At 50.0% G+C, this 16002-nt stretch overlaps 1 protein-coding gene across 1 annotated transcript in view; it reads right to left on the bottom strand.

The window, feature by feature from the left end:
• Positions 1-597: 597 nt before the first annotated feature.
• Positions 598-16002, bottom strand: part of CLSTN2 (calsyntenin 2) — a 615182-nt gene continuing 599777 nt past the window's right edge. Inside the window, exons 13-17 of the mRNA XM_045791881.2 lie at positions 15218-15388; positions 14611-14756; positions 14378-14501; positions 13484-13668; positions 598-11601 (exon numbers count right to left, since the gene is read on the bottom strand). Coding sequence (XP_045647837.1) covers positions 11398-11601; positions 13484-13668; positions 14378-14501; positions 14611-14756; positions 15218-15388 — 830 coding nt within the window. The 3' untranslated portion in view covers positions 598-11397. The remainder of the gene's footprint in view (positions 11602-13483; positions 13669-14377; positions 14502-14610; positions 14757-15217; positions 15389-16002) is intronic.

Here is a 16002-nt window from a genome sequence, read left to right as displayed (position 1 = left end):
CCTCACCCCTGGGTCAGGTCAGTAGGAACCAGGAGGGAGGGACAGCTGTAACTGCAGCTCACAGAGCCTAGGGAAGCGCTCTGGATCTCTACCAGCTCTGCGTGGGGAGGGGGGCCAGCCTCAGTGGGCTGCAGGGACAAGGTGGCACCTGGGTGTGAGGAGAGGTCAGCATGGAGGGGCAGGGACGAATGGGCTAGGGGAGGGACAGGGCTCTGCTCAGTCCCACCTGCCCTCTGGCAACGCCCGTGGAGCCTCTGAGTCTCACCTTCACGTTACTAGTGAGAGCTGCCCGCTTCAAGAGTTAAGGGCAGGCACGGAGGGCTCCAGCACTTTGCAGGCAGTCCGCAAGTACACGAGGCTTGGCTTTGTACCGGCTCCAGTAGCAGTGCTGCCGAGGTGTGCTCTGGGTAGAACAGGGTGCCCCGCAGGAGGCCTGATGAGGGGCCAGCTCGCCATGTCACCACCCCTCCTGTCCCACACCCCTCCCTTCACACAAAGATGTAGGACAGAGCTCCAGACAGTGTTGACTCAGCTGAGCAGGTGTCGGTACCTCGCCTCGTCCAACAGTCTGAAGGATAAAAACTCTCAGAGGTCATCTTTACTGTGAAATTCTAAAATCATATTTATTCACCAATTCACAGAAAGTGTCGTAACGACCACCAGCATGAATCAGTTTGTAGGCATTTACAAGTCAAGGCTGAAAATAAATATCTGTCTGTGTCGAATAGGCATTTAACAAATTACTTGGAAACTGCAAGAATCTTAATTGTTAGAAATTTAAAGTTTGTGACTCAAACATGGGTAAAATCACAGTCATGGGAAGAAGCCCAACAGATTCCTGTGGTGGTTCTTATTTTCTTCCTATATCTTTATATACATGGAGAGTCTCAGCGCCCGTCACTCTGCGTCAGCCTGGAGTGGACAGGACAGCCCAGTTAGGCAGGGGCTCAATGAGGGGAGGGGCTGAGAGGTGTGGGGAGGGGAAGGGGCATTTTCTCTGAACATCTTCTATTGGGCATCCTCATTCACTGAGCAAGACAACGTGCTCTCCTGAAATTCAATTATATAAATGCATACAGTCCTTCTAACGAGATAGTCCGAAGTTTGCATTGTTTCACATCATACACAATAGTATATTTAGCAAATACATTTTCTAGACTAAAAGGATTCATTTGTTTGAGGCAGCTGGAAGCACTCAGAAGTCTGACATGTGTCAGACACACACTGGCCTACCCCCTGAGGTGGCATCTCCAGATATGGACCATGGGAAGGACTGAGAGAAGAAATCCCTAGACCTCTTGGACTGGCTGAGCCCAGAATCGTTTCATTTAGTTTCCAAATTGTGTCTGAAGTTGGCAAAACTCCACAGCATTGCTCCAAGTGTTTAGGAAATGGCAGATGCAATAGGACGGGAGCCCCTAGCCCTGTTCCCTGTAGAAGTAGTGTTAGGTGTTATGCAGATAAGGTCTAAGTGATGCAGACCCACTGTGTGCAGCATCCTGGCAAGAGCCAGATCCAGTGCCTGCAGCTGGCTGGACATTGCTCTGAATCTGTCAATTCAGGAAGGCTTCTCCACAGCCGGGTTGTGATAATCTAGGAGGGGAATGTGGCTGGCCTGCTTCCCTATGGCTCATTTAGTTTGATGTATAGTGAGGACTGAGTGTTTACCGTGTAGTGACAAGCTGGACCTTCCATGTCCCAATGCTTACCAAACTCCTATGTGCCAGGCACTGTTCCCAGTGCTTTGAGAGCTAAAAGTAAATGAGGACAATAAGAAAAAGTATAACATCCAAACCTGTGCTTCTAAGGAGTTGAAAATGTGTTGGGACCATTGACATCTTTATATCTTACTTATTTCTGTATTTTATGTGTATGTATGTATATATACATACATATGTATATATTTGCATGTGACACACATATATTGCTGTCCTTAGCCTACTTGTCCCTGATAACTTCTATTTAACACATAAACTGATTTTCCAAACAAGTGCCCCACCAAGTCATTCTGAATCTTACCTTACTGACGTTATAATGCCCATGCCAATAACATAACACACCTAACTCTAATACCTACAGATTTCTTTGAAAACAACCAACTTCTACATGCAGTTTCTTTCCTAAATTCACCAGCTGGTTTTCTTCACTTTCCTTCCAAGCTGTCCAGCTCAGGGCATCAACAACTTTTTTGAAAGCCACTGAGGTCGGGCTGGAAGCGATCAAGTGGATTGATCCATCATGACTAGTTCAATTAAGATGAAATCACCTTTGAACAGGTCTGACTTTGGAGGCACTGATTTGACTGCCTCTGGGTCACACGGCCAGGCTTGCCCAGAGTTTGCTGAAGCTTGGATACAGCTTTCAGTACAGAGCAATGCTCTGGCTTCCCGGGGGAGCGTGTTCCTGTTCTGTCACTCTTCCCCAGCCTCCCCTGTTCCCTCTCTAACTCGGAGTCCACTTTCCCTCAATCTCTCTTTCTTTGCCTTTTGAGGGATCAGCCCTGGGTATCAAGTGTAACTTCCTAATATCCAAAAACCTTTTCCTTATTTCCACCATTTGAAGTTTACAAGTGAAGATGTGTGTGGCCGCTTCCAAATCCTACACATTGGAGGCTCCTTTGCAGCCGAGGGAGGAGCTAGGGGTGTGTTGCACACGGCTCAGGATGGATGGACTTTTGTCTGCAGGGGTGTGCACATTGTATTCCTATCTGTGACCTACAGGCCCAAGTGGAGCCCTTCATCATAGAGGCCCTAACGAACCTTCCTAAGGACAGCTGTCTCCTGGCCCTTCCTCTCCCTTTTTCACAGGGCTGGACTCGCTGAGACCTGTGGTTGGTTCTCTGCTCCTGCACCTAGACACAGCCTGTGGGCTCCTTTCTCCGGTAGCTCTTTCTGCTGTGGAAAAGAACCCTTGCCGTGTGTGTGTGTGTGTGTGTGTGTTGTCCCATTTCTGTTCTGAAATGCTCAGGAAAGGGTCTGGGCAGCAGAGATGCATTTTCATTTCGAGATAAAAGCGAACAGACGTTAAAGCCGGCACGGTTCTTTCGCCTGGGATTAATACACGCCGTCTGCATTTTGGCTCTTCTCACGTCTGTTGTCGTCTTTTCCTTCATCTGTTGATGGCTGAGCTTCACCTTGACGGATCTTGACAGTGAATCTGGTAAAAGTGGCTGCAGAGCAGCACAGGACTAGGGTCGTTAACAGATGAGGACCCCCGTCCTCAGGACGCTGCCCAGGACCTAGAGGATGGAGCAGGTGGGCTTATCAAGGCCCCTGCAACTGCTCTGTGCTTAGGGGCACCTTTTACTGGTTATAGATGGGAAGGGGCCGCTGTCCAACGACCCCATTCCTGTTCTTTTTCTGCCCCTCTATGTACTTCTACTCCTTCTCGCTCTGATTTTATGAAGTATCCCAACCTATATAGTAAGAGAAAAGGTGGTGGAATCTTTTTCTATTGAAGCATCTTAACTTTTCACATCCTGTCCATTTGCTGAGGTCAGGTGGTCTCTGGTATTCTGGTTAATTCACCATTTGTCAAGCCCGTGCTGTCGGCCAGGTGCTGTGCTAGGCACCCACGGTGGTGGGATAGGTGAGTGACTCTTGTCTTGACGAGGGAGCCTGTGACAGCAAAGGCGGCAGGAGCTGAGGGGCCAGATAGCCTCACACAGCCATGTTTTCTGGGGCCCGGTTAGGGTCCCCAGTTGGTGCCTGAGAGCTGTGGTTCCATTTCATTCAACGGACAGTTCTCGTGGAGTGGGACTCTGACTCTGGAGATGTGTCACCTCCACGGTCCAGAGATAGCAGCTCTCTCTGCGGCCTGGAATGGGAGGGACTAGCTGATGTTGGGACACAGTTCTCCCCTGTTTCGGACAAATGCAAATGGCTGGTATAACCCACACAGTGATTTACCTTGTGTGTGTCCTCTGTGTCCAGTCTTCCCGATAAACGCCCCTCATACTCACTCTCTCTGCCTGGTGTCCTGGCTGGATTGGAGCTCCAGACCCTTCTGACTGGACTCAGATCTAAGCTTGCCAATGAGAACAGAGCCCATCCTGCTCCCAGAACTACCTGAGGCCTCTCCACCCACGTCTTGCCGCCCCATTCCTTGTCCTTTTGTCCCATGGGGGCTTTGTAATAAGTGACTTAACTTCAGGGAAACAAAATTGTCTTAAGGTCTTGGGAGAGAGACGTTGCATCCGAGAATTCACAAAGAGAGGCCAGGCTATAAAGAAAGTTCTTCTGGACCTAAGTGACATGAACATGAAGAGACTTTCCTTTCCCCTCTTGCATCTGCTCTCTCCCGTGCGTCTCACAAACAACTGGCAAGCTCTGTTGGTTCTTTAGCATACTCTAATGTGTTAGAGATGGTTGTTCTTGATATGGTCACTGTGCCCTCAAGGGATTGGTTGGGCATTTAATCAGAAGACCTTTCCACAAACTGGGCTGGAGAAATGGAAGTATCCTTTAGGGCATTTGGGGGAGGACTTAGCAAGGACAGGGCTGATAGGACCAGGAATGTGCCTCTGGTCAAGAGGGAACTGGGTTCTTAGAAACTGAACAGCAGGCATGAGCTCTCCCAGGCCATGTGTCTGGGTGCCCTTCCAGCCCACTCCTCCTCTGTCCTTCCACCCCAAGGCCCAACGGCCCAGTTTTCTGACTCCCAGGAGCCTTGAGTGAGGACAGATTCTGTGCCACAGGTAGGTGGAAGTGACTGATAGAGTGCCAACTAGTTTCTCCCGAAAAGGTTGTAGACCTTTGCAGAGTTTAAGCCATAAATCAAAAACCTAAGTCAATACTTGGCAGACCTCAGGCTTCTGGGAGGTAGGGGAAAAGGGAATTGGTGGGGATTGGTACCTTTGCAGGTCTTAGAGGTTCAAAGGCCAGCACAGATTCTGCCTGGAGAGAATGCTGCAGGTTTGTTTTGGGTTTTGTTTTCTACTTTTAGTAACATCCAGAATGAACTACTGCCTTTCCAAGAAAAGCCATTCATTCTCCATCCGGTTTCGTGTTTGGATTGTGACGCTGCATGACCCTGTCATCTTACAGATGGAGCAGCACTGTAGTAAAGCTGGCAGTGTCCTTAAACGACCCCACTCCACTCTCTGTAGGCCCTTGTGGCTCCACGGCATAGATGCCGTGTGGGGACTCGCTCCCCTGGTGACGTAGGGACACCGCTACAGTTAAACCATTTCCCCTCAAATAGGGCCCTTCAGCAGGCTGCTCATCAGTGGGAATCTGGAAGGCAGCCTCCCTAGGGATGGGTGGCCTCACTACAGCCTCCCCTGGATGGGGTCTCTCTCTAGGATGAAAGGGGCCAGGCCAGCAGGAGGTGGAGGAGTGGAGTTGGGACTCCACCCAAGTTTCCTTGAAATCACTGCCTCAGGAGTATGGACCAGAGTCTGGAGGGCCCTGGAGGGTTCATGGGGAGCTCTGCTTTGACTCCCTGTCTTCTACACTAGTAACTGACTCTCTTCTCCTGTTAATCATCTTCTCCCAGTGCTAGTGAAAGTCGCTGTCGTCCTCTGCATCAGTGGTTTTCAAACCTTAGAGTGCAGCAGGGTCAGAGAGCCTTCAAACATCCACTGCTGGGCCCACCCCCGGTTTCTGCTGCCCTAGCTCTTGGCTGGATCCCGAGAATTTGCATTTCTTGCTCATCCCCAGGCGATGCTCTGGTCCAGGGGTACACCTTGAGAACCACTGCTCTTCAGTGTCCTGTGGCCCCTTAGCAGGTCCTCCAAAGTCAGGCCCTTCTTCCCTCCTCAGCTCTGACTTCAGGCCTCAGGGGGCTCCTTCACGTCAGGCTTTTCATGCCTTTGGAACTTGGCACACACCGGCCCCTGTACCTGGCTTACTTTCCAGGTCTGACTGCCTCTGTTCATACCGAAGAACTTCCTTTGGCCTAGTTTCAGCCATCAGCCATGTGACATCCACCTTGTGAGCAGAGTGACTGGCTTTTATCCATAAGTGACCTGGGTTGGGCTGGGGCAGAATTAGAAACATCTAGGGGAAGCATTGCCTGCTTCCCTAGAGCTCTCCTCCGTTGGCCTTGGCAATGTGTGTGAGGGCTCCTAGAATCACACCTGCCTTCTAACTTAGGGCGGAGAACTACCAAAGCAAGTTACCCACCTCCCCCAACTCCAAACTTCTATCGGCACCAGTCCTAACTGCTCTCAGCCTCCAACACCGTAAAGGAAGCAGGCCAACAGCTCATGAGACCGGGAGACCCGCCTGGGCAGGGCCATACCTCATTCATCCCCCATTCCCCCGTTTCTGGCACTGGGCCTGGCACATCGTGGGCACTCAGCAAGGAGTTGCTGAATTACATTGAATGTAGCTGCAAACCCAGAGTCCCATCTGTTCACTAATGGCATCCAGGGCATGTTGGATTGCTTTCTGGGGTACCTTTTTGTGTCTCTTTGCGTCATCTTGGGAGAGAGTCAAGTTTGACTTCTAGTCCCTAGCCCTTGCAAAGCCAGCTCTCCTTTGTAGTTGGTGCCAGAAAGAAAACTAGAGCAAGATCTATAAAGTAGGTGCAGAATAAATTTATAAGATAGAATAAATAAAGGCAGGGAATGAGGTGCTGGAGTAGACTTCAAAACTTTCACTGTTCATTTCCTTCGTCTGCAGCTGGGCAGCAGAAAGTGATTACATAAAAGTTAAATTGTGCCCAGGGCTTCGGCTTGTCAGCCTCAATAAAAGTCTGATGCAGACAGAGGATCCTGTACTGTCCATGGCCCTCCAGAGTACTTTGCAGGGGCTTTGGGGTTCCCACAAAGGCCTGAGAATGATCTTACCTGAAAATCATCTACTTTTCACTAGTAAATTCTTTCAAAGAATTAAACTCACTCCCTCACTTTTTTTGTAAAACTGATTTGGTTAATTTCAATGAGCGGATGGTTAAGAAAAAGTCCTCTTTTCTTCCGCTTGCTAATATTGAATCATAGAGCCACGAAGACTGCTAATTTTGAAATGTGCTGGGTAGGGCTTTCTACTGATTATGTTGCTATTGATTCAAACAGTCAAAAGTCTTTAGGATCATTTTTAGAGCAATGGCATGAGCAGGGCTGAAATGGAAATCCGTCTGAGATAATGAACACTCCTGCTTAGAAATCATTATGGGCTGAGTTGTGCTGGGAAGGCGCTGTGCCTGGAGATGGCCCTGAGCTCAAGGGGGTTAGTGCTCAGTGGTCAGTCAGTTCTCGTAGCCAGGGCTTGGAGTTCTTGATGAATGTTTGTCTGCGTTCAAGTCAATTTGACCAGTAACAGGTGTTTTTTGTTGTCATTTTCTCACTGGGACGTGGACATTTAAAAGCACTTAATTAAGGGCTATGGAGTTGTTGTTCATTTTGGAGGCAAAGGCCGCTGGGTAGTTGAAGGAAGGGTCAAAGATAGCAATCTACTTTCCCTTGGTAAATGGGAAGGCTACTTTCCTTGAACGTATGGTAAATGTGTGCAGACTATGACCCCCAGGCCAAATCTGGCAGGCTGCTGGGTTTTGTATGGCCCGTGGGCTCAGAAGAGTTGTTCAATTTTTAAACGGTCAAAAAGTAAAAATCAAAAAAGAGTGATAAAATTTCATGATATGTGGAAATATGAAATCAAATTGTCTGCTTTTTTAGTATTCATAAATAATTTTTTCTGGAACATAGCCATATCCATTCATTTATGTATGTATTGTCTGTGGCTTGTTTCATGCTACAGTGGCAGAGTTGAATACTTGCAACAGAAACCATATGGCCTTCAAAGCTCCAAATATTTATTCTCTGGCTCTTTATAGATAAAGTTTGCTGACATCTGCTGTATGTACAGGCATGGAGAACATTGCCTCCCGCCAGGAGCCCTCTCCCTAGAGGGTCTGTGTCGACAAGGTACAGCTCTTGCAACCTGCAGAGATACGTGGTCTAAACCCTGCTTGATAGGATGATTGAGGACACGCAAGAAAGTGGTAATGAAATAAGATCCCACTCAAATCACATTTTTGTTACCTACATAAATTTGGGCCTTGGTCAGATTTAAAGCATTTGATTAACTTACTAGAATATACTTTTGGTATTCTTTAAGACAGGTGACCAACTAGTTGATTGCTTTACTCCATCGGGCCTCTCATTCTGTACTGGCCTTTTCCATTTCAACCTCGTCTTCCTCTTCCTCCCTGTCATCCGATCACTTGAGAGGTTTCAGCCAATCTGTTTTCCAGCTCCAGAGAGCAGAATCTGGTCATCCTCTTGGCAAGATCAGCAATGGTCTGGCCTGTGGCCAAACTGGTCAGCTGTTCTTCTGGGGTACGAGCCTGCATCTGCTGCTTCTGACGTCTGCCCATGTGTCTGGGCCGTCTGGGAGTTCTGGTTCCCGGATACCAGCATATGGAGCCTGGAAAACGCTGGGCTGGTTGATGACATTTTTCACTCCTCATTAGAATATCTGGTGGAGGGCAAGTTACATTACTCGCCACTCACCTGAATAGTCCCTGAAGCTTCTGCTACTTTCACATAACCACTCCTCGTTGAGTAGGGTGTCGGGAACATGATAAATGCCCATCAACCCAGCAGTATTATTTCAATTGCCTCGTCTTTGGAGCTGACATGCACTCTGACTTTGAGCAACGTGAGTTGATGGAGAGGGTCCTGACTTGTGGTTCCCATTGTTTTTCTACATCAGTCTAGTCACAAATGATCGAACTCTGCGTCCTTAGCCAAGTGCCACTTCTATCTGATCCCCCAATACCCTCCCCAGATTATGCTCCAGACAGCCCACTCCACCATGAGTAAGTGAGGCAGCCACTGGAGACCACCCGAGAGCATGAGGAACCCCTTCCCACCCCAGCCAAACCAAAAGGACTCTGCAGGGTGCGCTCATGAAAACCAGACTTACAATATTTTAAATGGAAATTCAGTTGAAAAAGAATTGGTTGTGACGAGCACTGGGTGTTGTACGTAAGTGATGAATCACTGAATTCTACTCCTGAAACTAATATTATACTATACGTTAAGTTACTAGAATTTAAAAACTTGAAACATTAAAAAAATTCTTAGGAATAACAACAAAAAATTGGTTTTAAACCATAAATTTGGTTTTTACTGCCATAATTTTGGGAGAATTCTGTTAGCTCCTAAATGCCTAACCAGAGAATCTTTTTTTATTTAACAGAGGGAATGGTGGGGACCTAAGCAGTGTTAGAGATTTTCTCCTTGTAGATGTGCAGACACAGCCTAATGGAAAAGGGCGTTTCGGTTGGGAGAATTCACCAAAGTGTCTATTTCCATTCAATGACTATAAAATCCCAAACTCCTGCCTGCATTTTTCCCTAAGACGTGAAAAATAAGAGTACTGACCAAGTTTGTGATTGTGTGCTTCTTCCTCCTGCGACTTCTCTCCCTGCTCTAGGTCTGTTTTGTATAATTTCTATGCTTGTTGGTTCCCCCTCTGCAACTATTATATCCTGGGAGGGGAGACGCTCCTCTTACCCAGCTTTAGCATTTCGTAGGGCTGCTGGTTGAGTGCCTAGCACATAGTAGGTCCTCAGCAATGCCAGTGAGCTGTATAAATATGAATATAAGTAGAAGTGGGGTGGTGGGCACTGGACCAAGAGGGGAAGGTGGGGAGTCTGGTCTTGTCTCTAGCTCTGACTGACTCTGAGCAAGGTGCTGAAACTCTGAAGCTCGTTTACTCGAAATATGCCTGACAGGAGATGTCCCAGCTCCCTGACAGAATTATGGTGGGGCTCAAGGACGGAACAGATATGCAAAAGCCACTTTCGGTGGAGGAAAAAGCTGCATCAGGTAGTCTGCTTGAATCAGAAGGTTGCAGGGGCCAGTCATGGATCCAAGCTGGGTGGAGGTCAAACTAGAAGACATGGATGATGGACCCCCTTAAGCTCTGTTTTGGTGACACGGTGAGTAGAATGAACAGATTCTCAACTTTCTTTTGAATCTGAATGCCACTGTGACTAGGGGCCAGCTCTGTGCCTATGCCAGTATGGAATGGGCCAGGGTGGGGGGTGGGTGGGAGGATAGGGACAGATTGTACAGACCGAGGACAAAGCCAGAGACCTTTAAAACAAACAAAGACGGTCTCAGAGCCTTGTGCAAGTCCTAGAATGGCCCTGTTTTTGCCTGCTATTCTCTTGGTCACAAAAGAGCACAGACAAGTTACTATAGCAACAGTTCTCCTCACGTCCATGTTAGGATGGAGGTGGAAAAGATTTTCTTATTAAAACAAGAAGAAAGAAATTAGGTTTTCAGATATATTTGCCCTCCACCCGAAGCATTGCTCCTTTTATGAGAAGAATAAAGAAGCAGCTGTTACTATCAATCAGATAGAGTCCTAATTCCTAGCATTCAAATCTCCAAACTTTCATATTAGATTTGGCGCAGTTCATGATAGTCCTAATACATCTGAGAGGGATGCATTTTCTCAAGAGGCAAAACAGTGTGAAACAGGTGACGAGGGACCCTAAGACTAAATGCTGAGAGCCTTGTCAACCTCCGGCTGCCCTCTGGCTGGGGAGAACCCCCCCGCCCCGAGATCTGTGCCCGCAGTGATGCCCAGCTGCTCGTCCTGTCAGCCCTTCCTTCTGGTCCCTGGCTGCAGGCTTGTCGTGCTGTCGCCTGGGGCAGTGCCTCTGTGGAATGCTTCCTGGCTCCTGTGATATCGTGTGGTGGCAGCCCCTAGCAGGGCAGCCAAGGCAGGCTGACAGAGAACTCTGACTGGGGACCAGGCCCTGCTGTGGCCAAGGACCTCTCCTTGGTTTTGGACTTTTCACCTAAGCTTATGTGGCGTCGGAAAAGACAAAGGGAAAGGCTCTCCAAACTGGGGAGAGCGTATGGGTGCATGTGCGCGCATGTCTGTGAACCTTTCCCTATACATTAATTCTGCCTCACCAAGGCCTTTCCTGTAGGAACGGAGACCTCTTGTGTGCGAAGTCTGACCGCCTTGCCTGTGTGAAGCCACCTGAGGAGTCAGGTAAGGACCTGCTGCTCTGTGTGGAAGTGGAAACAGGGCAGGTGCACACACGGCGAGCTGGAACCCAAGGGCCCGGGGCACAGGGGGTTCAGGGGAGGTGAGTGACATAGAGGCGGGCTTTCTCCCCTGCAGAGAAGAGCACAGGCAGAACTCTGCAGACTGGCTGACAGGATGCTGGGTGAGCCCAGGGCAGACGTGGGAGGCTACAGGACAAAGTCCCCCCAGAAGTCCCCACTAAAGATGACCCTGGGAGTCTTGGATCCTCCCCAGGGCTGAGACACAGGGAATGCCCAAGGCATAAAGGGTGGCTTCCAGGACGCTGGGGAAGGCCTGCCCAGAGCTGTCATAGGAATCAGAGGCGGCGTGTGATAGACTTGGGCATACATTGGGTGGGGCTTACAAAAGGGACACGTGGGTGGGCGCAGGCAGCAGGGTGCTAGTAGGGCAGGGCCGAGTCGTCCCACTCCAGCTGGGTGTGCCTGGCTCCGCTCTGCCTGTGTCTGCCCTTGCCCATCCCTTCCTCCTCCTCTTCCTCTTCGCTGTCCTCTGACTCACTGCTGCTGGAGCTCATGTCTTCCTCTACTTCTTCCTCCTCCTCCTCCTCAGTCTCCTCGTCCCCACGCCCTGGTTCTTCATGTTTCTGGATGTTGGGGAGAGAAGGGACATGCTCGTCAGGGGCTGAGCAAAAACCACTTTGGAACTTACATGTTTCTCCCTCCACTGAGGGAACATTTCAGGCCCCTTGAACTCCTTCACTTCCTGCTAAACCCGTGGCCCTGGGGACAGGCCTCCCGGACGCGAGGTCGTCTGGTGAAACACAAATCAGAGGGCTAACGACCAAGAAGAAATAGCGAATTTCAAGACCTGGACCCAAGGTAAATTGTGGGTTTTAAACACACGATATCGAAGCCAATCCCTTCCACCACTAGAAACCTTTCAGGCCAACATTTGCTTTCTGGCATTTCTGCAGCCTGTCTGTATGGAGCTTTCCAAGTCTTAAGTGTTAGCTTAAATGCTATTCTCTCACTGAGAAGCATACAGCCCGTTTCCAAGTGAAATCATGTTCTCTGGGAGCAGAAGGTCTTCTAAGCCAAGACTCAGGTGTGCTGCTCCTCAGAAATATTCCTTCGGGAAGGAAAGTTCATGGTCCTCCTTTTCCATGCCTCCCCTCACTGGCTGAGACTCTTGTCCTCAAACTCAACCCCACTGTTTTCTAGCTCCATTCCTGCCCCTCCCCCCCACCGCACTCCCACCAGCTTTTTGGTGATTCTAGCAAAAGCTTAGTTCTGGATTTATGTTTTGAGTTGATGAAACAGCCATAAACGATGTATGCCCTTGCATGCTTGCATCTCTTCCTTGGAGGGGCTGTTTTTCTACCTTGCCTGTGCCCGCCCCATCCTAACCCATTCTTCAAGGCCTCCCTAAGGCTAACCACCTCCAAGAAATCTTTCCTGAACACTCCAGCCTTGATGACTCTCCCTCCTCATGCTTCACGGACCATTGGCATCAGCAGGTTAGCACTCGGTAAGAACACTCGCGCCCAGTACTCAGATTGCTCCAGGCATAGGGGCTCGTTTCCCGCAGCCCAGCTCTCCGAGGGTGGAAAGGCTGGTGTCCCCACCGTGCATGCTCAGCGAGAACCAGAGCTACCTCGGCACGCTGGCTGTGATACCAGAGCAGGAGGCCAACTCACGGGGAACTTGGGGACCACACTGGGAGAATCTTCATTCCTTAGTGACTCCTCTTGATCTTCCTCTGTTTCTCTACTCCTGCCTCTACCACCGCCAAGGACCCTTGGGCAATCCAAAGGGCACTCTGATATTCGTATGTCCAGAGCTGGGGCCTTAGACCCTCATGGGTGGATGCTGGAGGTTGCTGGCTAACTGAAATGATACGACTTTAGGATCCAGCCACCTTGAGTTGACTGTTGGCACTGCCATTACCAGCTTCGTCAGTTTGAGCACTTTGACTTTCTTCTCTGAGCTGGTTCCCACCTTGAGAAGTGAGGATGAGAACCTCTACTTCACAGGGGGTTGGGAAGATAAAATGGGGTGGTGTATACAGAGCGCCTGGGCAGTGTCCGGCATGATGGGGGCTCAGTGAATGGCAGGTATTGCTGTTGTGTTTTTGTTTTAAGCTATTCTGAGCCTTTAAGTGAGCTCTGCAGGCAGCAGAGCCATCTAATTTACACTGCTAATCAAAGATTCAATCCTGAGTCTTTCTTAGTTAGTCAGCTCTGAGTTCAATACTATGGGGGAGGCAAGGGATAGACACCACATGGCTGCTTGTCTTAAGAAGTGTCTGGTGGGTTGTAGGGTGAGAGCAATTCACATATTTTTAATCCGTGAATGCAGCTGGGGGGAAAGTATGGTCCATGCAGGTTGAGGGGGCCGAAGGTGCTCAGAGAAGGCAAGGGTCAGTGGGGCGGGGTTAGTTGAGGCAGGGCTTCTAGCACAGGGCAGATGGAGCCGGGGGAGGGGAAGCCTCCTGCCCCAAGATCCCAGCCCCTGCATGAGGATCACCTCCATGGGGTTGACGGTGATAGTGAGCGCAGAGTCGTCCCAATCCATCTCAGCCTCCTTGGCAGCCTCCATCTCCTGGGTGAAGTGCTGGTGGGCGATCCGGACCCGGTACACGCCCATGGCCACGACGAACACCAGCATGCACACGGAGATGATGACGACCACGGTGGCGATGCTGGGGACCACTGGAACCAGGAAGGAATCCACACAACGTCGTGAATGGAAGGACCAGCTCAGTGTGGGGATGGGGTGTGAATGCAACAGCGTGTAGGCTAAAACCCGCCCTACCACTTCTCAGCTGTGGAACTCGGGGCCAGCACCTCACCCTGTCCGGGCTTCGTTTTCTTCATCTCTGTAATGGGTTTAATAATTCTTATCGCATGGCATCCTTGTGAGGAATAAATCAAATAATTGGTGTATGTTCTCTTCTATCTCTTGCTTTTCCCCTCAAAGTCTAGGGCAGCTTCCACTGAGAGCCAGGCACGGTGGAATTTAGGGACAGAACAATGCCCACCAGACAGTAACGCAAATGGCAAGACGAACTGAAGTAAGCGTGGGAGACTGCGATGTGGTGTGCACGTGTGTGAGAGAACGCATAGGAAGGGGCGCAGGGAAAGCTTCACACAGGATGTGGCTCTGAGTGAGGCCTCAAAGGACTTGGAAGATTTTACCCTAACACTCCGTACTAACCTCTGCTACGGTATATTGTGACTTCGTCCCTGACTAGCCCCTGAGGCTGGGAGCACCTCAGAGGCGGGGTCCGCAGCTTTCCCATTCCTGGGTCCCTCCTGCAGTTCTGGGCGCCTGTGGCTGCTGCACCGTACCTGTTAGTGGATGGTCTTGAATCACGGGGACCGCCTGATTTCCTGAGGTCCTTCCTCCCGGGCCACCTACCTGAACTGCGCTGGATGCTACTCTGGGACTCAGGGTGGTGGACAGACTGCAGGAAGGGAGGCTGCACAATGAGGTGGTTGACATGCTCCTTGTCTGAGACTCTGGCCTCATGGAGGACGCTGACCTAGGAAGAGCAGGGAGAGGTGCTGCTGACCGGGAGTGGCAGGTGGACCCAAACGAGTGAGGAACAGGTGGGTAACTGCGATTCCCTAACGACGGCAGGACCCACTCACTTCCAGGTTGAACTCATTGCTGGTATAACGTCCGTTGAGTTCTGAGCACTTGATTCGGAACCGCCGGGCCTCGAGGGAGCCCGGACGCCAGTGGCGGTAGCGCATGTGACGCAGCACCTGCTCGTAGCGGCTCATGGAGCCCACACCTGTGCCAAGAGAGCACGCCTGTCAGAAGAAGGTAGAAGACGGGGTGCGGAATGTGGCTGCTGGGACCTGCGGTTCTCCTGAGTCTGGCCAGGGTAAGAGCTTGACATGTTTAGGGCAGACGATGCATGGATACAGGAGTTCTAAGGAGCCAACTGAACTGACCCATAGGATTTCCGGATACATTAGGCTCTGACCAGAATGGCCTCAGCCTGTCAAATGCTGCTATGACATTTGCCGAGGTCAAACGTTAGAAAGCATGCACCTACTTTCTACAGAAGAGATCCTCAAGCTGCTGGAGCAGCTCACTGAAGGAGGGGCTAGAAGTCCATGCTCTGAGGTCAAGGGTCCCTACCTGACGCCTCCTCCACAGGTGACAGCACCATGACACTCAGGACTCCAGCATGAGGTACTCTGAGAGGAGAGTACCTTAACCAGGTTAAGGGGCTGAGTGTGGTCTTACCGTAGATAGAGTAGCCTGCTGTGGAATTGGTGGCATCCAGGTGTCGCTGATGGAGCTCACTGTGGTTGAGCTCCAAGCACTCCTGTCTTGGGTCCAGGTCCCCTCCGAGCACCAAAATATCACAGAAGTCTAAGTTATGAAGCATTTCTTCTAAGACTGCTGATTTGGGGGCTGAGGGAAGATAGATATAGGGGAAACACAGGCATGAGGACAACTCAGCAGGCTGGCGTGTCATCTTCCACCCCAGGGTCAGAATGGGTCAGGAGAAGAGGCTGTGCCATCCCAACCACCACTTCCATGGCTCAGACGAGTGCCATGGATTTGTGTGAAGCGCGTGAATGTAATAGTCAAAAGATGTGAGTTTGAATACCAGCTGAGACACTTAGTGTTAGAGAAACTACCTACCTCTCGATTTCCTCATGTAAAGAGGACGAGGGTCTTAAGAGGATTGAAGACAGTGTCTGCACCTAGTAGGTGCTCAATAAGCAACAGTTCTCCTTTGGGGCCAGAGATGAATGCCCTTCTACCATGCTCTGACCACCACGTGGTCATGGTGTATTGTCACCCCCGGCAGAACCTGAGTTTTTCAAGGGCAGAAGCACTTTTAATTAAAAAAAATTTTTTTATGACCAACTCCTCAGTATCTAACCCAGGGGCTCATATGGAGCATATTGCTACATATCGCTCAAATAGAGAAGCATCGTTACTATAATTAAATGATTAAACTGGTTGGTTGGCAATCTTTTGGTCAGCCTAGCAATCCTGGCCTGATTTTATGACCCCAA

This window comes from Ursus americanus, chromosome 20 (genome assembly GCF_024610735.1).
Source record: "Ursus americanus isolate L20-20 chromosome 20, mUrsAme1.1.p, whole genome shotgun sequence".
Taxonomy (NCBI): domain Eukaryota; kingdom Metazoa; phylum Chordata; class Mammalia; order Carnivora; family Ursidae; genus Ursus; species Ursus americanus.
This window is presented reverse-complemented; position numbering and strand designations above follow the sequence as displayed.